Source organism: Gambusia affinis, linkage group LG08 (genome assembly GCF_019740435.1).
Source record: "Gambusia affinis linkage group LG08, SWU_Gaff_1.0, whole genome shotgun sequence".
Lineage (NCBI taxonomy): Eukaryota > Metazoa > Chordata > Actinopteri > Cyprinodontiformes > Poeciliidae > Gambusia > Gambusia affinis.
The window spans coordinates 3457369-3475407 of NC_057875.1; the positions used below are offsets into that span (position 1 = coordinate 3457369).

General features: G+C 35.8%; 1 protein-coding gene across 1 annotated transcript; it reads left to right on the forward strand.

The window, feature by feature from the left end:
• The first annotated feature begins 10 nt into the window (after nucleotides 1-10).
• utp4 (UTP4 small subunit processome component) lies at nucleotides 11-17992 on the forward strand. The gene is made up of 17 exons (XM_044125809.1): nucleotides 11-102; nucleotides 853-1017; nucleotides 1102-1290; nucleotides 1975-2059; nucleotides 2427-2516; nucleotides 2608-2819; nucleotides 3743-3914; nucleotides 4070-4161; nucleotides 4658-4754; nucleotides 5726-5790; nucleotides 6524-6646; nucleotides 7425-7581; nucleotides 8751-8857; nucleotides 8938-9033; nucleotides 9106-9291; nucleotides 9694-9804; nucleotides 17800-17992. Exons 2-17 carry the CDS (start codon nucleotides 859-861, stop codon nucleotides 17914-17916), a joined length of 2058 nt encoding a protein of 685 aa, XP_043981744.1. The 5' UTR covers nucleotides 11-102; nucleotides 853-858; the 3' UTR covers nucleotides 17917-17992.
• Nucleotides 17993-18039: the final 47 nt, after the last annotated feature.

Sequence of the window (18039 nt, forward strand, 5' to 3'; positions counted from 1 at the left end):
GCGTGCAGGTTACGTCATGACGCACTTCCCCCTGGACTTCCTGCTCCGGGTCGTCGTCAACGTGGTTCTTGATGTTTTGAAACGTGCAGCGTTAAATCTAAGGTGAGTTTGGCCGAAAATAAAGTAAAGTGAGAGTTTTAGAAAGTTTTTATCTGTTGTACTTGAGTAAGGAGGCGTTTTAGTGCTTTTAAACGACAGATCGCTTCAGTTATCGTTAGAATTTGGAGCTAACTGTTATTTTTTTCTTCACGTTCTTTAGATTTAAACAGGATTTTACAGCCAATTGTGCGGCTTCATGATACATTTGTCCCATTAAAGGTTCTGATATCTAATAAGAGAAATAATATTAATAAAAATGATAAATTAAGCTGACTTTTCATCGAATCCGAAAATAATAATACAATTTTAATTGCGGATTATTAACGGCATTATGACGGAATAACTAGTGTTTCTTAATGAGACGATGAAAGGTTTTATATGTATATATCATGTTCCTTCAAATGTCATTTAGATTTAAGGAATTGTTGTTTGGCAGTTTAGGATTTAAACTTTTCAGAAAGTACTTGTCTATATGAGGAACTAAAAAGATGTAATTTAATGTTGTAGTTATAGTTTTGGTGGTTTAAATCGTTTTTTAATGATTAGATTTTATGTTTTTTTAACTGATATCACTTTAAAACTACACAAATGGGTTCAACTATCTGCATATGGGGTTTTTTTTTTGCCTTTACTTTTAGGAACTCTGTTTTAAAGTATATTCTCTGAGATACAGAGAAAATACTTAATAGCTATAATATTTAAGGAGTTTAGAACTGGTTATTTAGTATCTTCATATGTTTTTTTCTGTCTCAGATCCAAATGGGGGAGTTTAAGGTGCACCGGGTCCGTTTCTTTGACTACATGCCCAGCGCCATCCGGTCCATGGCCTTCAACAGCCACACGGAGCGGCTGGCTGTGGCCCGAGCAGATGGCGCCGTGGAGATCTTCAACTTTGCCGACAACTACTTCCAGGAGAAGGTAAAGGATCAAATTTCCAGTTAGTTGGAACGTTTCCACAGTCTCCTGTTCACTGAAAAGATTCCTGGATCGGTTGATGCTCAGGTCATCGCCGGGCGGAACGGGCGGTCCATCGAGGCACTTTGTTGGGTCGGCTGTCGTTTGTTCAGCGCCGGTTTGGACGGCGAGATCACAGAGTATGACCTGGAGAACCTGAGGCCCCGCTACAGCATCGAGGCCTACGGAGGACCAATCTGGACAATCAGCGGCAACAGCCAGGGGACACTGCTGGCAGTGCGTAAATCAATTAATCGCATGATTAATTAAAACAAACTGATTAATTTCCATTTGCATTATTTATTGTTTTTCTCTTCTTTTTTTTTTTTTTTTTTTTTTACCAAAAACTGGATGAAGAAAGTTTTCAATCTGGTGTTTTTTTTAAACTGGCCCATTTTTTTGAAGGACAATTTTTTTTACAGAGACATCATAATTCATTTTATTTGTTGTTTCTATTGTTTATTTCCTATTCTCTGGAATAAGTTACCTTTCCAGATTAGACCGGCCTGCAGTCTGGGTCATTTTAAATCGCTTTTTAAAACTTATTTTTACATGTTGACATTTAATTGAGGCCTGATCCTGTAACTTTTCCGTTGTGATGTTTTAGTTTCATTCTTTGTTCATTCTATTGTTAATGCAGCAGTTTAAAGCTGTTTTTAAAAGTGGTATTTGAATAAATTTGACACTGACATTTTAAAATGTTGACTAGAATTTAAAGTTTATTGGTCTTTGAGAATGTGACCTTGCATTATTTTGCCATTACGGCTATATTACTTAAAAAACAATAATATGATTCTTTATCGTAAAGACGTCTGGGACAATTTATCGTCCAGAATAATGTGTTATTGTGAGAGGCCTGGTCCCAGTTAGATTTAAGTTGTGTTTTGGGTCTGACTGATCCAGCTCTGTTTTCGCTGACAGGCTGGCTGTGAAGACGGGACTGTGAAGATGTTTGAGGTCCTGGAGGACAGGATTCAGTTTCAGAGGAACCTGAGCAGACAGAAAGGTGAGTCTCCCACCACTCACACTTTAAACTACACACTGGCAAATTACACACTTTCTTTCTTTATAAAGACTTAGAAAGAAAAACAGGGATGCAACTCACTAAAGAAAGAAAGTCCATCTCCGCATGGCTAGAAAAATACAATTTGTAGTGGTTTAGTCAAAGTTAAATTTATTGAATTGCTTGATTAGTTTACATATTTCCTGCTATGTAGAACACTATAATAAGAGTAATAAATTATGTTATGTCATAGTGAATAGTCCTGTCGTAGTGAGTAATAAATGAATTAATTGCATGATAAATTAAAACTAACTCACTAGAGTCACAGTTTGATCGATCAGAAAAGTCAGATACATTTTTAATCCTTCAGGTCGGATCATATCGCTGTCCTGGCATCCGTCTGGTGCTCAGATAGCAGCAGGAATGATGGACATGATCAGGATCTTTGACTCGGAAACAGGTAACTTCATCCTGAAACGACCCATACAGAAAACCTGCTCAGGTTTTGGCTTCTGGGTCCGTTATTTCCTCCTGTTTGGTTCTGACTGCAGGCCGCGCCACTCACCGGCTGCTGGTGGACCGAGGCGTTGGAACCTCAAAGAGCCAGGAGGTGGTGGTCTGGAGCGTCGCCTTTCTGAACGACCACACCATCATCAGCGGCGATTCTGCAGGAAAGGTCCAGGTCTGGGACGGGTTGACTGGAACTCTGATCAGAACCCATCTGGTCACCAAGTGGGATGTGCTGGTTCTGGCCGTTTCACAGGTACCAAACCCAAGACAAGTAAAGCATGTTGGAATTGGACTTTAGCAAATATGTACAACGGCGTATTAGAACCATAGAAGATAGGAAAAAAAAGTTAGCTTCCAGTCAATTTGCTGGAAAAAAACTCAAAAGTTTTTTAAATCAATCGCAGAAATTTTCTGAAGGAAAAAAAAAACCTTAGAAGTTTCTGAGTTTGAAAAGTCTAAAATTTGTCGGAAAAGAACTCAGAGTGTGACAAGTCGACAGTTTGCTTGAAAACTCAGAAATTTTTAGATTAATCTCCGTTATTTTCTAGAAAACAACGCGCAGCGTTTTGGAAGATGCAGTCAGAGGAAAGTCTTTAGCCTCTTAATATCGCTTTGTGGAATCAAGTAACTTTCTTACTCTTTGGTTTCCTAGCAACAACTCACTCACTCACTCTGGTTACCTAGCAACAAGCTGTTGAGTAACTTGCCCAGCAGCAGTTTCAGGTTCTACCACTGAGCTTAATAACTGCTTAAAAATAAAAATAACAGCATGAAGTTAAACTGGATAAAATAGGAAAGGTCACGCCACCAGTTTGGCAATAATTAAAATATTTAAAACAAAAAACTAATTAATAATTATCAAATTATTATAATTGGTGACTCGTATCATAATTAGTTTTGTGATATGTTTTTCAACCATATTGTCCAAACCTAAACAAGATTTACTGACTCAGCATAGAGGAATGTTGATCTATAGTTTTTATATTCTTCATTTCTCTTTTTACAAGCAAAAACCGGATAGAGACAGAAGAAGAAGAGCATGTGTTGAATGTGAACTGATTATTTATTTATGAACTTAAATCATATCTACAGTTCTGTATTTATTTAATTTATCAGAAGAAATGTAAATATCACTATCCGAAGAAAAGAAAAACAAAGAAACGGTGTGTTTGACAGGATGAGAGCAGTGTTATCGCCGGGACGTCTGAAGGAACCATTGTCCAGTTCCAGTTCATCTCCTCCACTGTGGGACAGGAGGACAAACTCTGGGTCCAGACCAGAACCTTTAAGAACCACTCGCATGACGTTAGGGCTCTGGTTCACACCGACTCGGCTGTCGTTTCTGGAGGTCAGAGTTGATTCGCTGCTACATCTGAGTGTCATATTTACTTTGCATTGAGGTTTTTGTCTCATTTGTTCAACTATATATCCAGATGAAGCCTTCATCTTTAGGAAAATAAAATATTTTTAAAGCTTAAAGATGAACTGATTGGTTTGTTTCAGGTATGGACACCCAGCTGGTGGTGAGACCCCTGCTGGACAAAGTGGAGAAGAACACCCAGGAGTCTGCGCTTTGTAAAATTGCTTTCCCACACGTGAGTCCAGAAAGAGAAAATCTTACTGTGTATGAGACAAAGTAATATGAAATAAAAACAAACAAACAAACTTCCTGGATGAATTCACTTGGACAGCTTGACTTGGCCATGATTTCAGTTTTTATTTAAATCCACTCAGCTTCTTTCTGAGTGGATTTTACCACGTTTTCTCTTTCCTCAAGTGTCAGGAGCGCAACAAGCTAAATATTTAACGTTTAAACAGGAAAACACTGGTTTAAACTCCTAAGTATTGATTTTTAATTAAGAGATGCTGAGATATTCTAATTTAATTCTTCATCAGAAACTGCATTTTTACTTAATTAAAAAAAAAGTTAAACATTGTTTATTTTTTTTCATTTGTGTTGATGTTAAATATCCATATGTCTAAATATGTAAACAAGAAACTGACATTTTTACATCATGCCTTAATATTTTCACATGACTGTGTCGTATAAATGCTGTTAGTTGGAAATAACCTGCATCCTCTCTGTTCTAGAGAAACCTTGTTAGCTGTGCAAAGAAAGCTGGACTTCTGCTCTTCCAGTTCCCCGATCATTTGGAGCTGTGGAGGCTTGGAGAGAGCGACAGACATGGTGAGAAAAACACATTAAACCAAATTATAAGGTCATAAAACACTGCAATGCAACACTGTTCACTCAAAAAAAAAAAAGCATAAATTCCACCGAAGTGGGCGGAGCCAAGATACATCGAGGGGCGTGGCCAAGACTGTGGATGAGCATAGGGAGTTAATTAGGGGTGTGGTCAGGACGAGGATGGCCTATTTAATTACTTTATTGCTACACTTAATGACTTTTCTTTTCTCTAGACTTTTATTTTTAAAGTGACAAATCGAGTGACTTTTTTCTGTTATTAGAGACGTTTACAGCGAAAACACGTGAACCTTCCTGACTGAGTGAACAGCGAGATCTGCCTCCTTTTCCTAAGCATTGCATTCAGTAAAGATTAATCAAGCTTTAATGTTGGAACTAATAGGAAATTTAACTGCAGTAGCTGTCATTCAACCCAAAGAGGGCAGCACTGAGACAGCGGGAAGTCAAATATTGCAGAATTAAACAAATGTCAAATGAAAAATTCACATTTTTCTTTTTTTTTTGTTCTTTCATTCGGGTTTCTACTGCTTTTAAAAACAGTTTAAAACAAACTGTTGTTTTACGGCAATAAGTGCATGGGGTTTTTTATGTCTGAAAAACGAGTTGTTTCAAAAACCTTTCAAATGTAAGGACACAAATCAGCAGGCACTGCCCCGTTACCGAGCAACCCCAGCAAATCCCAGCCCGTTACCTAGCAACCCCAGCAGAGTTCCGGTGACCTAGGAGCCAGTGTCCCATAGAGCTACCCTAACTAATGTTAGTTAATCCAATTACTGACATCTAGTGGCCAAGTTGGAGATAACTATTACAGCTACTGTAAATAACGTAATTAGGCCAAGTTACCTCATTTTAAGTATTTTAATACCTAAAAATCAGAATTTTAAGTCATTAGTTTCATATTTTTATATTTGTTTATCCTTAAAATGATTATACTCTCTACCGTGTGTTGATAGGAACACCTGGAGAGAGTCTACCTGTGAAGAGGAAACCAGAGAAACTGATCCAGCTGAAGACAAAGGTAGGTAGAGGACAGTTGTGTTTCCACGGTAACCATCTGGGTTCCACATGTTGAAATGGTTTGACTGGTTCCAGCTTTTCATCTCAGTGATTTTACTCTGAAGGAAAACATTCGGGGTGTTTTATTTGGTTGATCATTTTAAAAGCAGGAAAATCATGACATCATCATGTCAGCCAAATATTTTAGGATTCATAAATTTATTTGATCAGTTTTAATTTCACAGCAGGGCTGGGGGATAAATCAATCTTTTTGATTAATTGGATTTTTGATTTTTTAATATGTAATTTTTGAAAAATCTGGATTTTTACACCATTGGACCATTTGGGTTTCCATAGTTGAGAGTGATGTCACCACGCCCAGAACCGCCATGTTGTTGGACTTGTGTGTCTTATTGACTTCCGGTCAACTCCACAACAAAATATAACTGCTATTTTTGTTTTTTAATCTGTACTAATTCCCTTAAAAATTCCTTTTGTTTTTTACCTTTTGTCTTTTTGAGTAGAGACTGATTCAGTAAATTGGAATATTGGATTTAAGTGTTTTTTCTTTCTGCTCCAAAAGTAATTAAATTATTTCAGACAGAAACAGAAACTGGCCGTTCTAACTGCTGAATGAACAACAGTTGGGCCCTGGTTAGTGGTGACTGGTTCTGGTTCTGTTGGAGTTTTCTCTCTCTGTGTGAAACACAAGTTATCAAACTTGAACTGATTGTTGTGTTTGCTGCCCCCTGCAGGGCGAGGACCATATCTGCTGCAGCGCGTTGTCTCCGTGTGGAAGCTGGTTAGCTTACGCCACCGTTGCCACCGTTCGTCTCTACAGGCTGCAGATCATCAGCAACGACGTCAGCATCCAGAAGGTGAGGAAACACACATCTTCATCAGCAAACAGCCAAACAAAGAGCAGGATTTCTTTATTTGAACTTTCAGATTTGGACCTTTATAATGGAGTACAGATTTTAACCATGAAATTTAACTGAACAGAAAGAATTAAAATATTTTATATGGAGAAAACTGTAAAACCTACAGCAATTCTTCTTATATTTCCCCAAAAGCTGACACCTGTGGCTCCGTCTTGATGCATAAATTATTTCTGTATTATTTCTGTATTTCTGTAGTGAAAACTGCAGAAGTTTTTTGTGAAAAACCAGTAAATGTTGAACAGCGTCAGTCACTAGAGGGCGCAGTCTGTAGCAGCTGAAGAATGATTACATTGTAAAATTGTAAAATATTGCAGGAAACTTAAATCTCAGTTTTAGAAGAACGGCAGCAGACTGCAACAAGCTGCTTCACTGGATGTTAGGTAAAAGCTTTGTGACCTGTGTGACCTTTGAATGGAGTTGATGGCTTACAGTGTGTAGCTTTCAAAGAGAGTAAAGGTTTTGTCAAATTTAGAAAAATTCTTGATGTCTTCAATCTATTTCAATAAAGCAAAAACTGTGAGAAAAAATAAATATTTTAATTAAAAAGCATATCACAGCTGTAATGAGCGGAGTACTTTGATAACAGATAGTCTGAACTAGAAATTATTTCAGCTGTTTTATGCTCTTAATTGCAGTCATCCTGATATTTAAAGCGCAGCATGTAGAACCGTTTCAGAAACCCGTCTCTTGTTTTATCGTCTCGTCCTCCATGCAGGTGTCCAAGCTGCCCAGAGAGCTGAAGTCGGTGCATCAGCTCTGCTTCTCCTCGGACTCCTGCAGGCTGTTCGCCTCTTCCAGCCTCTCCTCCGTCGTCGTCGTCGCTCTCGACCAGAAGGACTGTAAATACCTTCACACCCTCAAACACAATTCTGGTGAGTTTCACTGGAGGTTTGTTTGGATGGCTGCTCAGAGGCAGGCGATGATGTCACAGCGTCAGAAGCCTCTGATTGGTTAACTACTGAGGTAATGCTGCAAATCAACAGAGAAGAAAATAAGATTTTATTGCCTAAAATGCAGTAACATAACATTCTTTTAATGAGTTTAAACAAGGTGAATCTGAAACTGGCATTTGAGGAGTTTGGGGTTAAAATGTAATTACAGATAAAAGTATTTTCATCTTAAATACAAAATCTATACAGTTCAGGTTTAATAATTTCTCTGAATATTTTTTCAGCAACTGGCCTTTTTTTGAGTCTACATACTCCAGTTAACAATTAATCCATTACTAAGTTGACGGTTATTTCAATAATCTTTTAGTCATCGTTTCAGCTCCAATAAGGTATTGAACGAATACGATTATTTGGATTAACCGATTACTAATTGGATAGCAAACGGTGCTCAATAGGGGATTTTGCTTTATTTTTCACAGAATTTGAACTAAGGGAAGCTAAAACTGCCACTTGAGGAGTTCTGGGTAAAACATATTTAAAGACAAACTTGTTTTGTTCTCATAAATGCAAAATGTATTTTTGTTTTATTCAGTTTCAACTTATTTACTGCTCTGAAGGTGTTCTTTCAGTTTTTGAGTCTGTATGTTCCAGTTAGCAATTAATCGATTACCAAATTAGTTGATGATTATTTCAATAACTGATTAATTGTGATTATTTCAATTAATAATTTCCGCTTTGATACAGTATAGAACTAATCTGTTGACAAATTTAATAATAACCAATTGAAACAGAAGCAGGTGAAGGTAAAACTGCCACTTGAGGAGTTCTGGCTGAAACATTTACAGACAACAAAAGTTTTTTGTTTTTTTTATTTGAAATGCAAAATGTATTTATTTACTGAACAGTTTTGGCTTAATTACTGCTCAAAGTGTTTTGTTCTCTTTTTTAAATCCAGTTAATGATCAATTGATTACTAAATTAGCTGATGATTATTTGAATAATCAATTAATCACAATTAGTCTGATTAATTGTTCCGGGTCTAAAAAAACTGTTGTTTGGAGGTGAAACCTTGCAGAAATGTTTTATTTAGTCCCTTTTTGAACCATTTCTGTTAAATGTTCCCTGATTCTTAATGTTTTTTGTGTTTCCAGGCTCCAAACAGCCGGTCCACATCCTGTCTCCCAGTGAAGACGGTCATTGGCTCGCGACGGCGAACACAGACCGCGAGATCCACATCTTCAACCTGCAAAAGATGAAGGTGTGCTCAGACGTTTGCTTTTGTTTGGACATCGTGGCGCAGAACAGCGACAGGAAACAGAATCTGTTTGTGGTTTGCAGCTGCACTGCTCGGTCCCGGCCTACAGCTCCTGCCCCACGGCCGTCTCCATCCACCCAACCAGCGGAAACCTCGTCTCCGTTCACGCCGACCAGCAGGTGGCCGCCTCGGCAACGTTTCTGTTTCACCGCGAGGATCGAACCTGCTAACTTTGTGTCGTTGTTTTGCAGATCTTTGAGTTCTCCCTGAAGCAGAAGGAGTACAGCGAGTGGAGCCGGCAGCTGCAGAGGCAAGGCCTGCACCCGCTGTGGCTGCAGCGCGACACACCAATCACCTGCATCGCCTTCAACCCCAGCAACCCGGCGCACATCCTGCTGCACGACGTGTTCATGTTCTGTATCATCGACCAGAGTCTGGTACGCAAAGCCACCTGGTCACAATTCTTCAGCATTTGGTCAGCTGGTTTTGCCGCTGTATGTGGTGTACAATGGCTGCTGGAAAACACAAGTATTTTCTTGTTGACTTATCCTCCAGAAACCACTTACTGGATTCTTGTTGATTGTGCAGGAGGTACAATTGTTGCTTTTCAAATACGTATGGTTGTATAATTGCTCATCTGTTAACAGCTATTTTTATGTCTGAGTGTAAACGTTGAGTTGGGGCGTGGCCAGCAGCATTTAAAATAACAAGACACCCTAAAAAAGCTAAAATCTCATTATCTAGGAATGATTTTGTGCAAAAAAAGGTAATGAAAATGTTTTGTGTAACAAGACCTTTTCCAAACTGTAATTGGTTAACTTAGTGTTTTATCTGCACAGCCTCTTCCTGAAGCAAAGACGAAGTTCTTTAATCAGATAACTCTCCGGAGTCTTCCTCAGACACAGAGGCTCAGAGAAAGCCACGCTTTCAAGATCTGCAAAAACTTCCAGGTAAATCAATCAATCAATCAATCAAACTTTATTTGTATAGCACATTTCAGCATCAAGACATTTCAAAGTGCTTTACATCAAATCAAACACAAAAATACAATGCAACATAGAATCAACAATAAAAACACAACATAGTCAGATTCCGTCAATAAATTTGCAATTGATTACGTTTTGAATACAACTCTAAACAAGTGGGTTTTTAGTTGAGATTTATGGAGGTTTTACGTTTCGGACGTAAAACCTCCACGCTCTGAATGTGCAGGTTTGGAATTGACCATCTGTGAAGCTCAGCAGTTTGGGCTGAAAATTTTTTAATAAAAAACCTTTTGCTGCAAAATAATCAGAAAACTGCAACTGCATACTAGGGCCATTGTAGGTAGAAAAAGAGAGAATTTTAAATAAATCTGAGAAATTTTCTGCCTAAAACAAATTTAAAGTTCGAAAATTTAAAAAAAATTGAGATAAATCTCAGAATTTAATATTAGATTTTATTTATAATGCCCTTTATATACAGTACGAACCAAAAGTTTGGACACACTTTCTAATTGAATTCAATTTTTCACGTTTCGGACGTCATACTAAACTATGACTAAAATTTTCACGTTTCGGACGTCATACTAAACTATGACTAAATTTTTCACGTTTCGGACGTCATACTAAACTATGACTAAATTTTTTACGTTTCGGGCGTCATACTAAACTATGACTAAAATTTTCACGTTTCGGACGTCATACTAAACTATGACTAAATTTTTCACGTTTCGGACGTCATACTAAACTATGACTAAAATTTTCACGTTTCGGACGTCATACTATACTATGATTAAAATTTTCACGTTTTAGACGTCATACTAAATTTTTTACGTTTCGGGCGTCATACTAAACTATGACTAAAATTTTCACGTTTAGGACGTCATACTATACTATGATTAAATTTTTCACGTTTCGGACGTCATACTAAACTATGACTAAAATTTTCACGTTTCGGACGTCATACTAAACTATGATTAAATTTTTCACGTTTCGGATGTCATACTAAACTATGACTAAAATTTTCACGTTTCGGACGTCATACTAAACTATGACTAAATTTTTCACGTTTCGGACGTCATACTAAACTATGACTAAAATTTTCACGTTTCGGACGTCATACTAAACTATGACTAAATTTTTCACGTTTCGGACGTCATACTAAACTATGACTAAATTTTTCACGTTTCGGACGTCATACTAAACTATGACTAAAATTTTCACGTTTCGGACGTCATACTAAACTATGATTAAATTTTCACCTTTCGGACGTCATACTAAACTATGACTAAAATTTTCACGTTTGGACGTCATACTAAACTAAATTTTTCACGTTTAGGACGTCCATACTAACCTATGACCAAATTTTTCATGTTTCGGACGTCATACTAAACTATGACCAAATTTTTCATGTTTAGGACGTCATACTAACCTATGACCAAATTTTCATGTTTCGGACGTCATACTAACCTATGACCAAATTTTCGGACGTCATACTAAACTATGATAAATTTTCACGTTTGGACGTCATACTAAACTATGACTAAAATTTTCACGTTTCGGACGTCATACTAAACTATGACTAAAATTTTCACGTTTCGGACGTCATACTAAACTATGACTAAATTTTTCACGTTTCGGACGTCATACTAAACTATGAATAAAATTTTCACGTGTATGACGTCATACTAACCTATGACCAAATTTTCACGTTTCGGACGTCATACTAAACTATGACTAAAATTTTCACGTTTCGGACGTCATACTATACTATGATTAAAATTTTCACGTTTCGGACGTCATACTAAACTATGACTAAAATTTTCACGTTTCGGACGTCATACTATACTATGACTAAATTTTTTATGTTTGGACGTCATACTAAACTATGACTAAATTTTTACGTTTCGGACGTCATACTAGACTATGACTAAATTTTTTATGTTTCGGACGTCATACTAAACTATGACTAAAATTTTCACGTTTCGGACGTCATATTAAATTTTTTATGTTTCGGACGACATACTAAACTATGACTAAATTTTTCACGTTTCGGACGTCATACTAAACTATGACTAAAATTTTCACGTTTCGGACGTCATACTAAACTATGACTAAAATTTTCACGTTTCGGACGTCATACTAAATTTTTTATGTTTCGGACGTCATACTAAACTATGATTAAAATTTTCACGTTTCGGACGTCATACTAAACTATGATTAAATTTTTCACGTTTCGGACGTCATACTAAACTATGACTAAAATTTTCACGTTTCGGACGTCATACTATACTATGATTAAATTTTTCACGTTTCGGACGTCATACTAAACTATGACTAAATTTTTCACGTTTCGGACGTCATACTAAACTATGACTAAATTTTTTACGTTTCGGGCGTCATACTAAACTATGACTAAAATTTTCACGTTTCGGACGTCATACTAAACTATGACTAAATTTTTCACGTTTCGGACGTCATACTAAACTATGACTAAAATTTTCACGTTTCGGACGTCATACTATACTATGATTAAAATTTTCACGTTTCGGACGTCATACTAAACTATGACTAAAATTTTCACGTTTCGGACGTCATACTATACTAAGATTAAATTTTTCATGTTTCGGACGTCATACTAACCTATGACCAAATTTTTCATGTTTCGGACGTCATACTAACCTATGACCAAATTTTTCATGTTTCGGACGACATACTAACCTATGACCAAATTTTTCATGTTTCGGACGTCATACTAACCTATGACCAAATTTTTCATGTTTCGGACGTCATACTAAATTTTCATGTTTCGGACGACATACTAACCTATGACCAAATTTTTCACGTTTCGGACGTCATACTAAACTATGACTAAATTTTTCACGTTTCGGACGTCATACTAAACTATGACTAAAATTTTCACGTTTCGGACGTCATACTAAATTTTTTATGTTTCGGACGTCATACTAAACTATGATTAAAATTTTCACGTTTCGGACGTCATACTAAACTATGATTAAATTTTTCACGTTTCGGACGTCATACTAAACTATGACTAAAATTTTCACGTTTAGGACGTCATACTATACTATGATTAAATTTTTCACGTTTCGGACGTCATACTAAACTATGACTAAATTTTTCACGTTTCGGACGTCATACTAAACTATGACTAAATTTTTTACGTTTCGGACGTCATACTAAACTATGACTAAAATTTTCACGTTTCGGACGTCATACTAAACTATGACTAAATTTTTCACGTTTCGGACGTCATACTAAACTATGACTAAAATTTTCACGTTTCGGACGTCATACTATACTATGATTAAAATTTTCACGTTTTAGACGTCATACTAAATTTTTTACGTTTCGGGCGTCATACTAAACTATGACTAAAATTTTCACGTTTCGGACGTCATACTAAACTATGATTAAATTTTTCACGTTTCGGACGTCATACTAAACTATGACTAAAATTTTCACGTTTCGGACGTCATACTAAACTATGACTAAATTTTTTACGTTTCGGACGTCATACTAGACTATGACTAAATTTTTTATGTTTCGGACGTCATACTAAACTATGACTAAAATTTTCACGTTTCGGACGTCATATTAAATTTTTTATGTTTCGGACGACATACTAAACTATGACTAAATTTTTCACGTTTCGGACGTCATACTAAACTATGACTAAAATTTTCACGTTTCGGACGTCATACTAAACTATGACTAAAATTTTCACGTTTCGGACGTCATACTAAACTATGACTAAATTTTTCACGTTTCGGACGTCATACTAAACTATGACTAAAATTTTCACGTTTCGGACGTCATACTAAACTATGACTAAATGTTTCACGTTTCGGACGTCATACTATACTATGATTAAAATTTTCACGTTTCGGACGTCATACTAAACTATGACTAAAATTTTCACGTTTCGGACGTCATACTATACTAAGATTAAATTTTTCACGTTTCGGACGTCATACTAAACTATGACTAAATTTTTTATGTTTCGGACGTCATACTAAACTATGACTAAATTTTTTACGTTTCGGACGTCATACTAGACTATGACTAAATTTTTTATGTTTCGGACGTCATACTAAACTATGACTAAAATTTTCACGTTTCGGACGTCATATTAAATTTTTTATGTTTCGGACGACATACTAAACTATGACTAAAATTTTCACGTTTCGGACGTCATACTACATTATGACTAAATTTTTCACGTTTCGGACGTCATACTAAACTATGATTAAAATTTTCACGTTTTGGACGTCATACTAAACTATGACTAAAATTTTCACGTTTCGGACGTCATAATAAACTATGATTACATTTTTCACGTTTCGGACGTCATACTGAACTATGACTAAAATTTTCACGTTTCGGACGTCATACTAAACTATGATTAAATTTTTCACGTTTCGGACGTCATACTAAACTATGACTAAAATTTTCACGTTTCGGACGTCATACTAAACTATGACTAAAATTTTCACGTTTCGGACGTCATACTAAACTATGACTAAAATTTTCACGTTTCGGACGTCATACTATACTATGATTAAAATTTTCACGTTTCGGACGTCATACTAAACTATGACTAAAATTTTCACGTTTCGGACGTCATACTAAACTATGACTAAATGTTTCACGTTTCGGACGTCATACTAAACTATGACTAAAATTTTCACGTTTCGGACGTCATACTAAACTATGCCTAAATTTTTTACGTTTCGGGCGTCATACTAAACTATGACTAAAATTTTCACGTTTCGGACGTCATACTAAACTATGACTAAATTTTTCACGTTTCGGACGTCATACTAAACTATGACTAAAATTTTCACGTTTCGGACGTCATACTATACTATGATTAAAATTTTCACGTTTTAGACGTCATACTAAATTTTTTACGTTTCGGGCGTCATACTAAACTATGACTAAAATTTTCACGTTTCGGACGTCATACTAAACTATGATTAAAATTTTCACGTTTTAGACGTCATACTAAATTTTTTACGTTTCGGGCGTCATACTAAACTATGATTAAATTTTTCACGTTTCGGACGTCATACTAAACTATGACTAAAATTTTCACGTTTCGGACGTCATACTATACTATGATTAAAATTTTCACGTTTCGGACGTCATACTAAACTATGACTAAAATTTTCACGTTTCGGACGTCATACTATACTAAGATTAAATTTTTCATGTTTCGGACGACATACTAACCTATGACCAAATTTTTCATGTTTCGGACGTCATACTAACCTATGACCAAATTTTTCATGTTTCGGACGACATACTAACCTATGACCAAATTTTTCATGTTTCGGACGACATACTAACCTATGACTAAATTTTTTACGTTTCGGACGTCATACTAAACTATGACTAAAATTTTGACGTTTCGTACGTCATATTAAATTTTTCATGTTTCGGACGACATACTAACCTATGACCAAATTTTTCATGTTTCGGACGACATACTAACCTATGACCAAATTTTTCATGTTTCGGACGACATACTAACCTATGACCAAATTTTTCATGTTTCGGACGACATACTAACCTATGACCAAAATTTTCCGCTTCGGACGCCATACTAAACTATGACTAAATTTTTCATGTTTCGGTGGTCATACTAAACTATGACTAAAATTTTCACGTTTCGGACGTCATACTAAACTATGACTAAATGTTTCACGTTTCGGACGTCATACTATACTATGATTAAAATTTTCACGTTTCGGACGTCATACTAAACTATGACTAAAATTTTCACGTTTCGGACGTCATACTAAACTATGATTAAATTTTTCACGTTTCGGACGTCATACTAAACTATGACTAAAATTTTCACGTTTCGGACGTCATACTATACTATGATTAAAATTTTCACGTTTCGGACGTCATACTAAACTATGACTAAAATTTTCACGTTTCGGACGTCATACTATACTAAGATTAAATTTTTCATGTTTCGGACGTCATACTAACCTATGACCAAATTTTTCATGTTTCGGACGACATACTAACCTATGACCAAATTTTTCATGTTTCGGACGACATACTAACCTATGACCAAATTTTTCATGTTTCGGACGTCATACTAAATTTTCATGTTTCGGACGACATACTAACCTATGACCAAATTTTTCATGTTTCGGACGTCATACTAACCTATGACCAAATTTTTCATGTTTCGGACGTCATACTAAACTATGACTAAATTTTTCACGTTTCGGACGTCATACTAAACTATGACTAAAATTTTCACGTTTCGGACGTCATACTAAACTATGACTAAATTTTTCACGTTTCGGACGTCATACTAAACTATGACTAAAATTTTCACGTTTCGGACGTCATACTAAACTATGACTAAATGTTTCACGTTTCGGACGTCATACTATACTATGATTAAAATTTTCACGTTTCGGACGTCATACTAAACTATGACTAAAATTTTCACGTTTCGGACGTCATACTATACTAAGATTAAATTTTTCACGTTTCGGACGTCATACTAAACTATGACTAAATTTTTTATGTTTCGGACGTCATACTAAACTATGACTAAATTTTTTACGTTTCGGACGTCATACTAGACTATGACTAAATTTTTTATGTTTCGGACGTCATACTAAACTATGACTAAAATTTTCACGTTTCGGACGTCATATTAAATTTTTTATGTTTCGGACGACATACTAAACTATGACTAAAATTTTCACGTTTCGGACGTCATACTACATTATGACTAAATTTTTCACGTTTCGGACGTCATACTAAACTATGATTAAAATTTTCACGTTTTGGACGTCATACTAAACTATGACTAAAATTTTCACGTTTCGGACGTCATAATAAACTATGATTACATTCTTCACGTTTCGGACGTCATACTAAACTATGACTAAAATTTTCACGTTTCGGACGTCATACTAAACTATGATTAAATTTTTCACGTTTCGGACGTCATACTAAACTATGACTAAAATTTTCACGTTTCGGACGTCATACTAAACTATGACTAAAATTTTCACGTTTCGGACGTCATACTAAACTATGACTAAAATTTTCACGTTTCGGACGTCATACTATACTATGATTAAAATTTTCACGTTTCGGACGTCATACTAAACTATGACTAAAATTTTCACGTTTCGGACGTCATACTAAACTATGACTAAATGTTTCACGTTTCGGACGTCATACTAAACTATGACTAAAATTTTTACGTTTCGGACGTCATACTAAACTATGACTAAAATTTTCACGTTTCGGACGTCATACTAAACTATGACTAAAATTTTCACGTTTCGGACGTCACACTAAACTATGATTAAATTTTTCACGTTTCGGACGACATACTAGACTATGATTAAAATTTTCACGTTTCGGACGACATACTAAACTATGATTAAAATTTTCACGTTTCGGATTGAATTTAATTAGAAGGTGTGTCCAAACTTTCGGTCCGTACTGTATGTAGATGTCAAAGGGCAAAAATAAATGTAAATTAAAAATTTCTATACAAAAAGCTTCAAAATGTCTGAATTTGCCAATTTCTGAGACTGAACAGTCAAAATTTTTGCATTTTTGAACTTTTGAGTTTCAGAAGTCTTAATATTTTTTACTTTTTCAAGCAAATGTTTGACTTTTAATATTGAATTTTAAAAAGTTTTTTCTAGAAACTTTTAGTGACGAGCCTCAAAATCAGATTTTTGTTCCAGCAAATTTTCTACTTTTCAAACTCAAATTTCATAGTTTTTTTTAGAAATTTTCTAATATTTCTGGCAGAAATTTTATTTTATTTTTTTCTGTCTGCAATGCCCCTAACATGATGTGGTAGAAAACAAATCATAAACATTGCAAAACACTTGTATCAGCTCACAAACCTTTCCACAGACTGAACGTTATTGCTTTGTCCCTCAGCACCTGCTGTCTGTGAACCTGATGGAGGATCTGTCTCTGGTTGTGGTGGAGCGCCCCCTGGAGGACATCGTGGCTCAGCTCCCCGCTCCTGTCCGGCAGAAGAAGTTTGCCACCTAAACAGCGATCAAGTCATCAGGATCACAGTAATGTCTCCAGTTTATTGGAGATGTTTTGATAAAATGAAAACTGAGAACCAGCCGTCTGTGTGTGCATTAATATATCAGAGTACGGTGGCTTAGA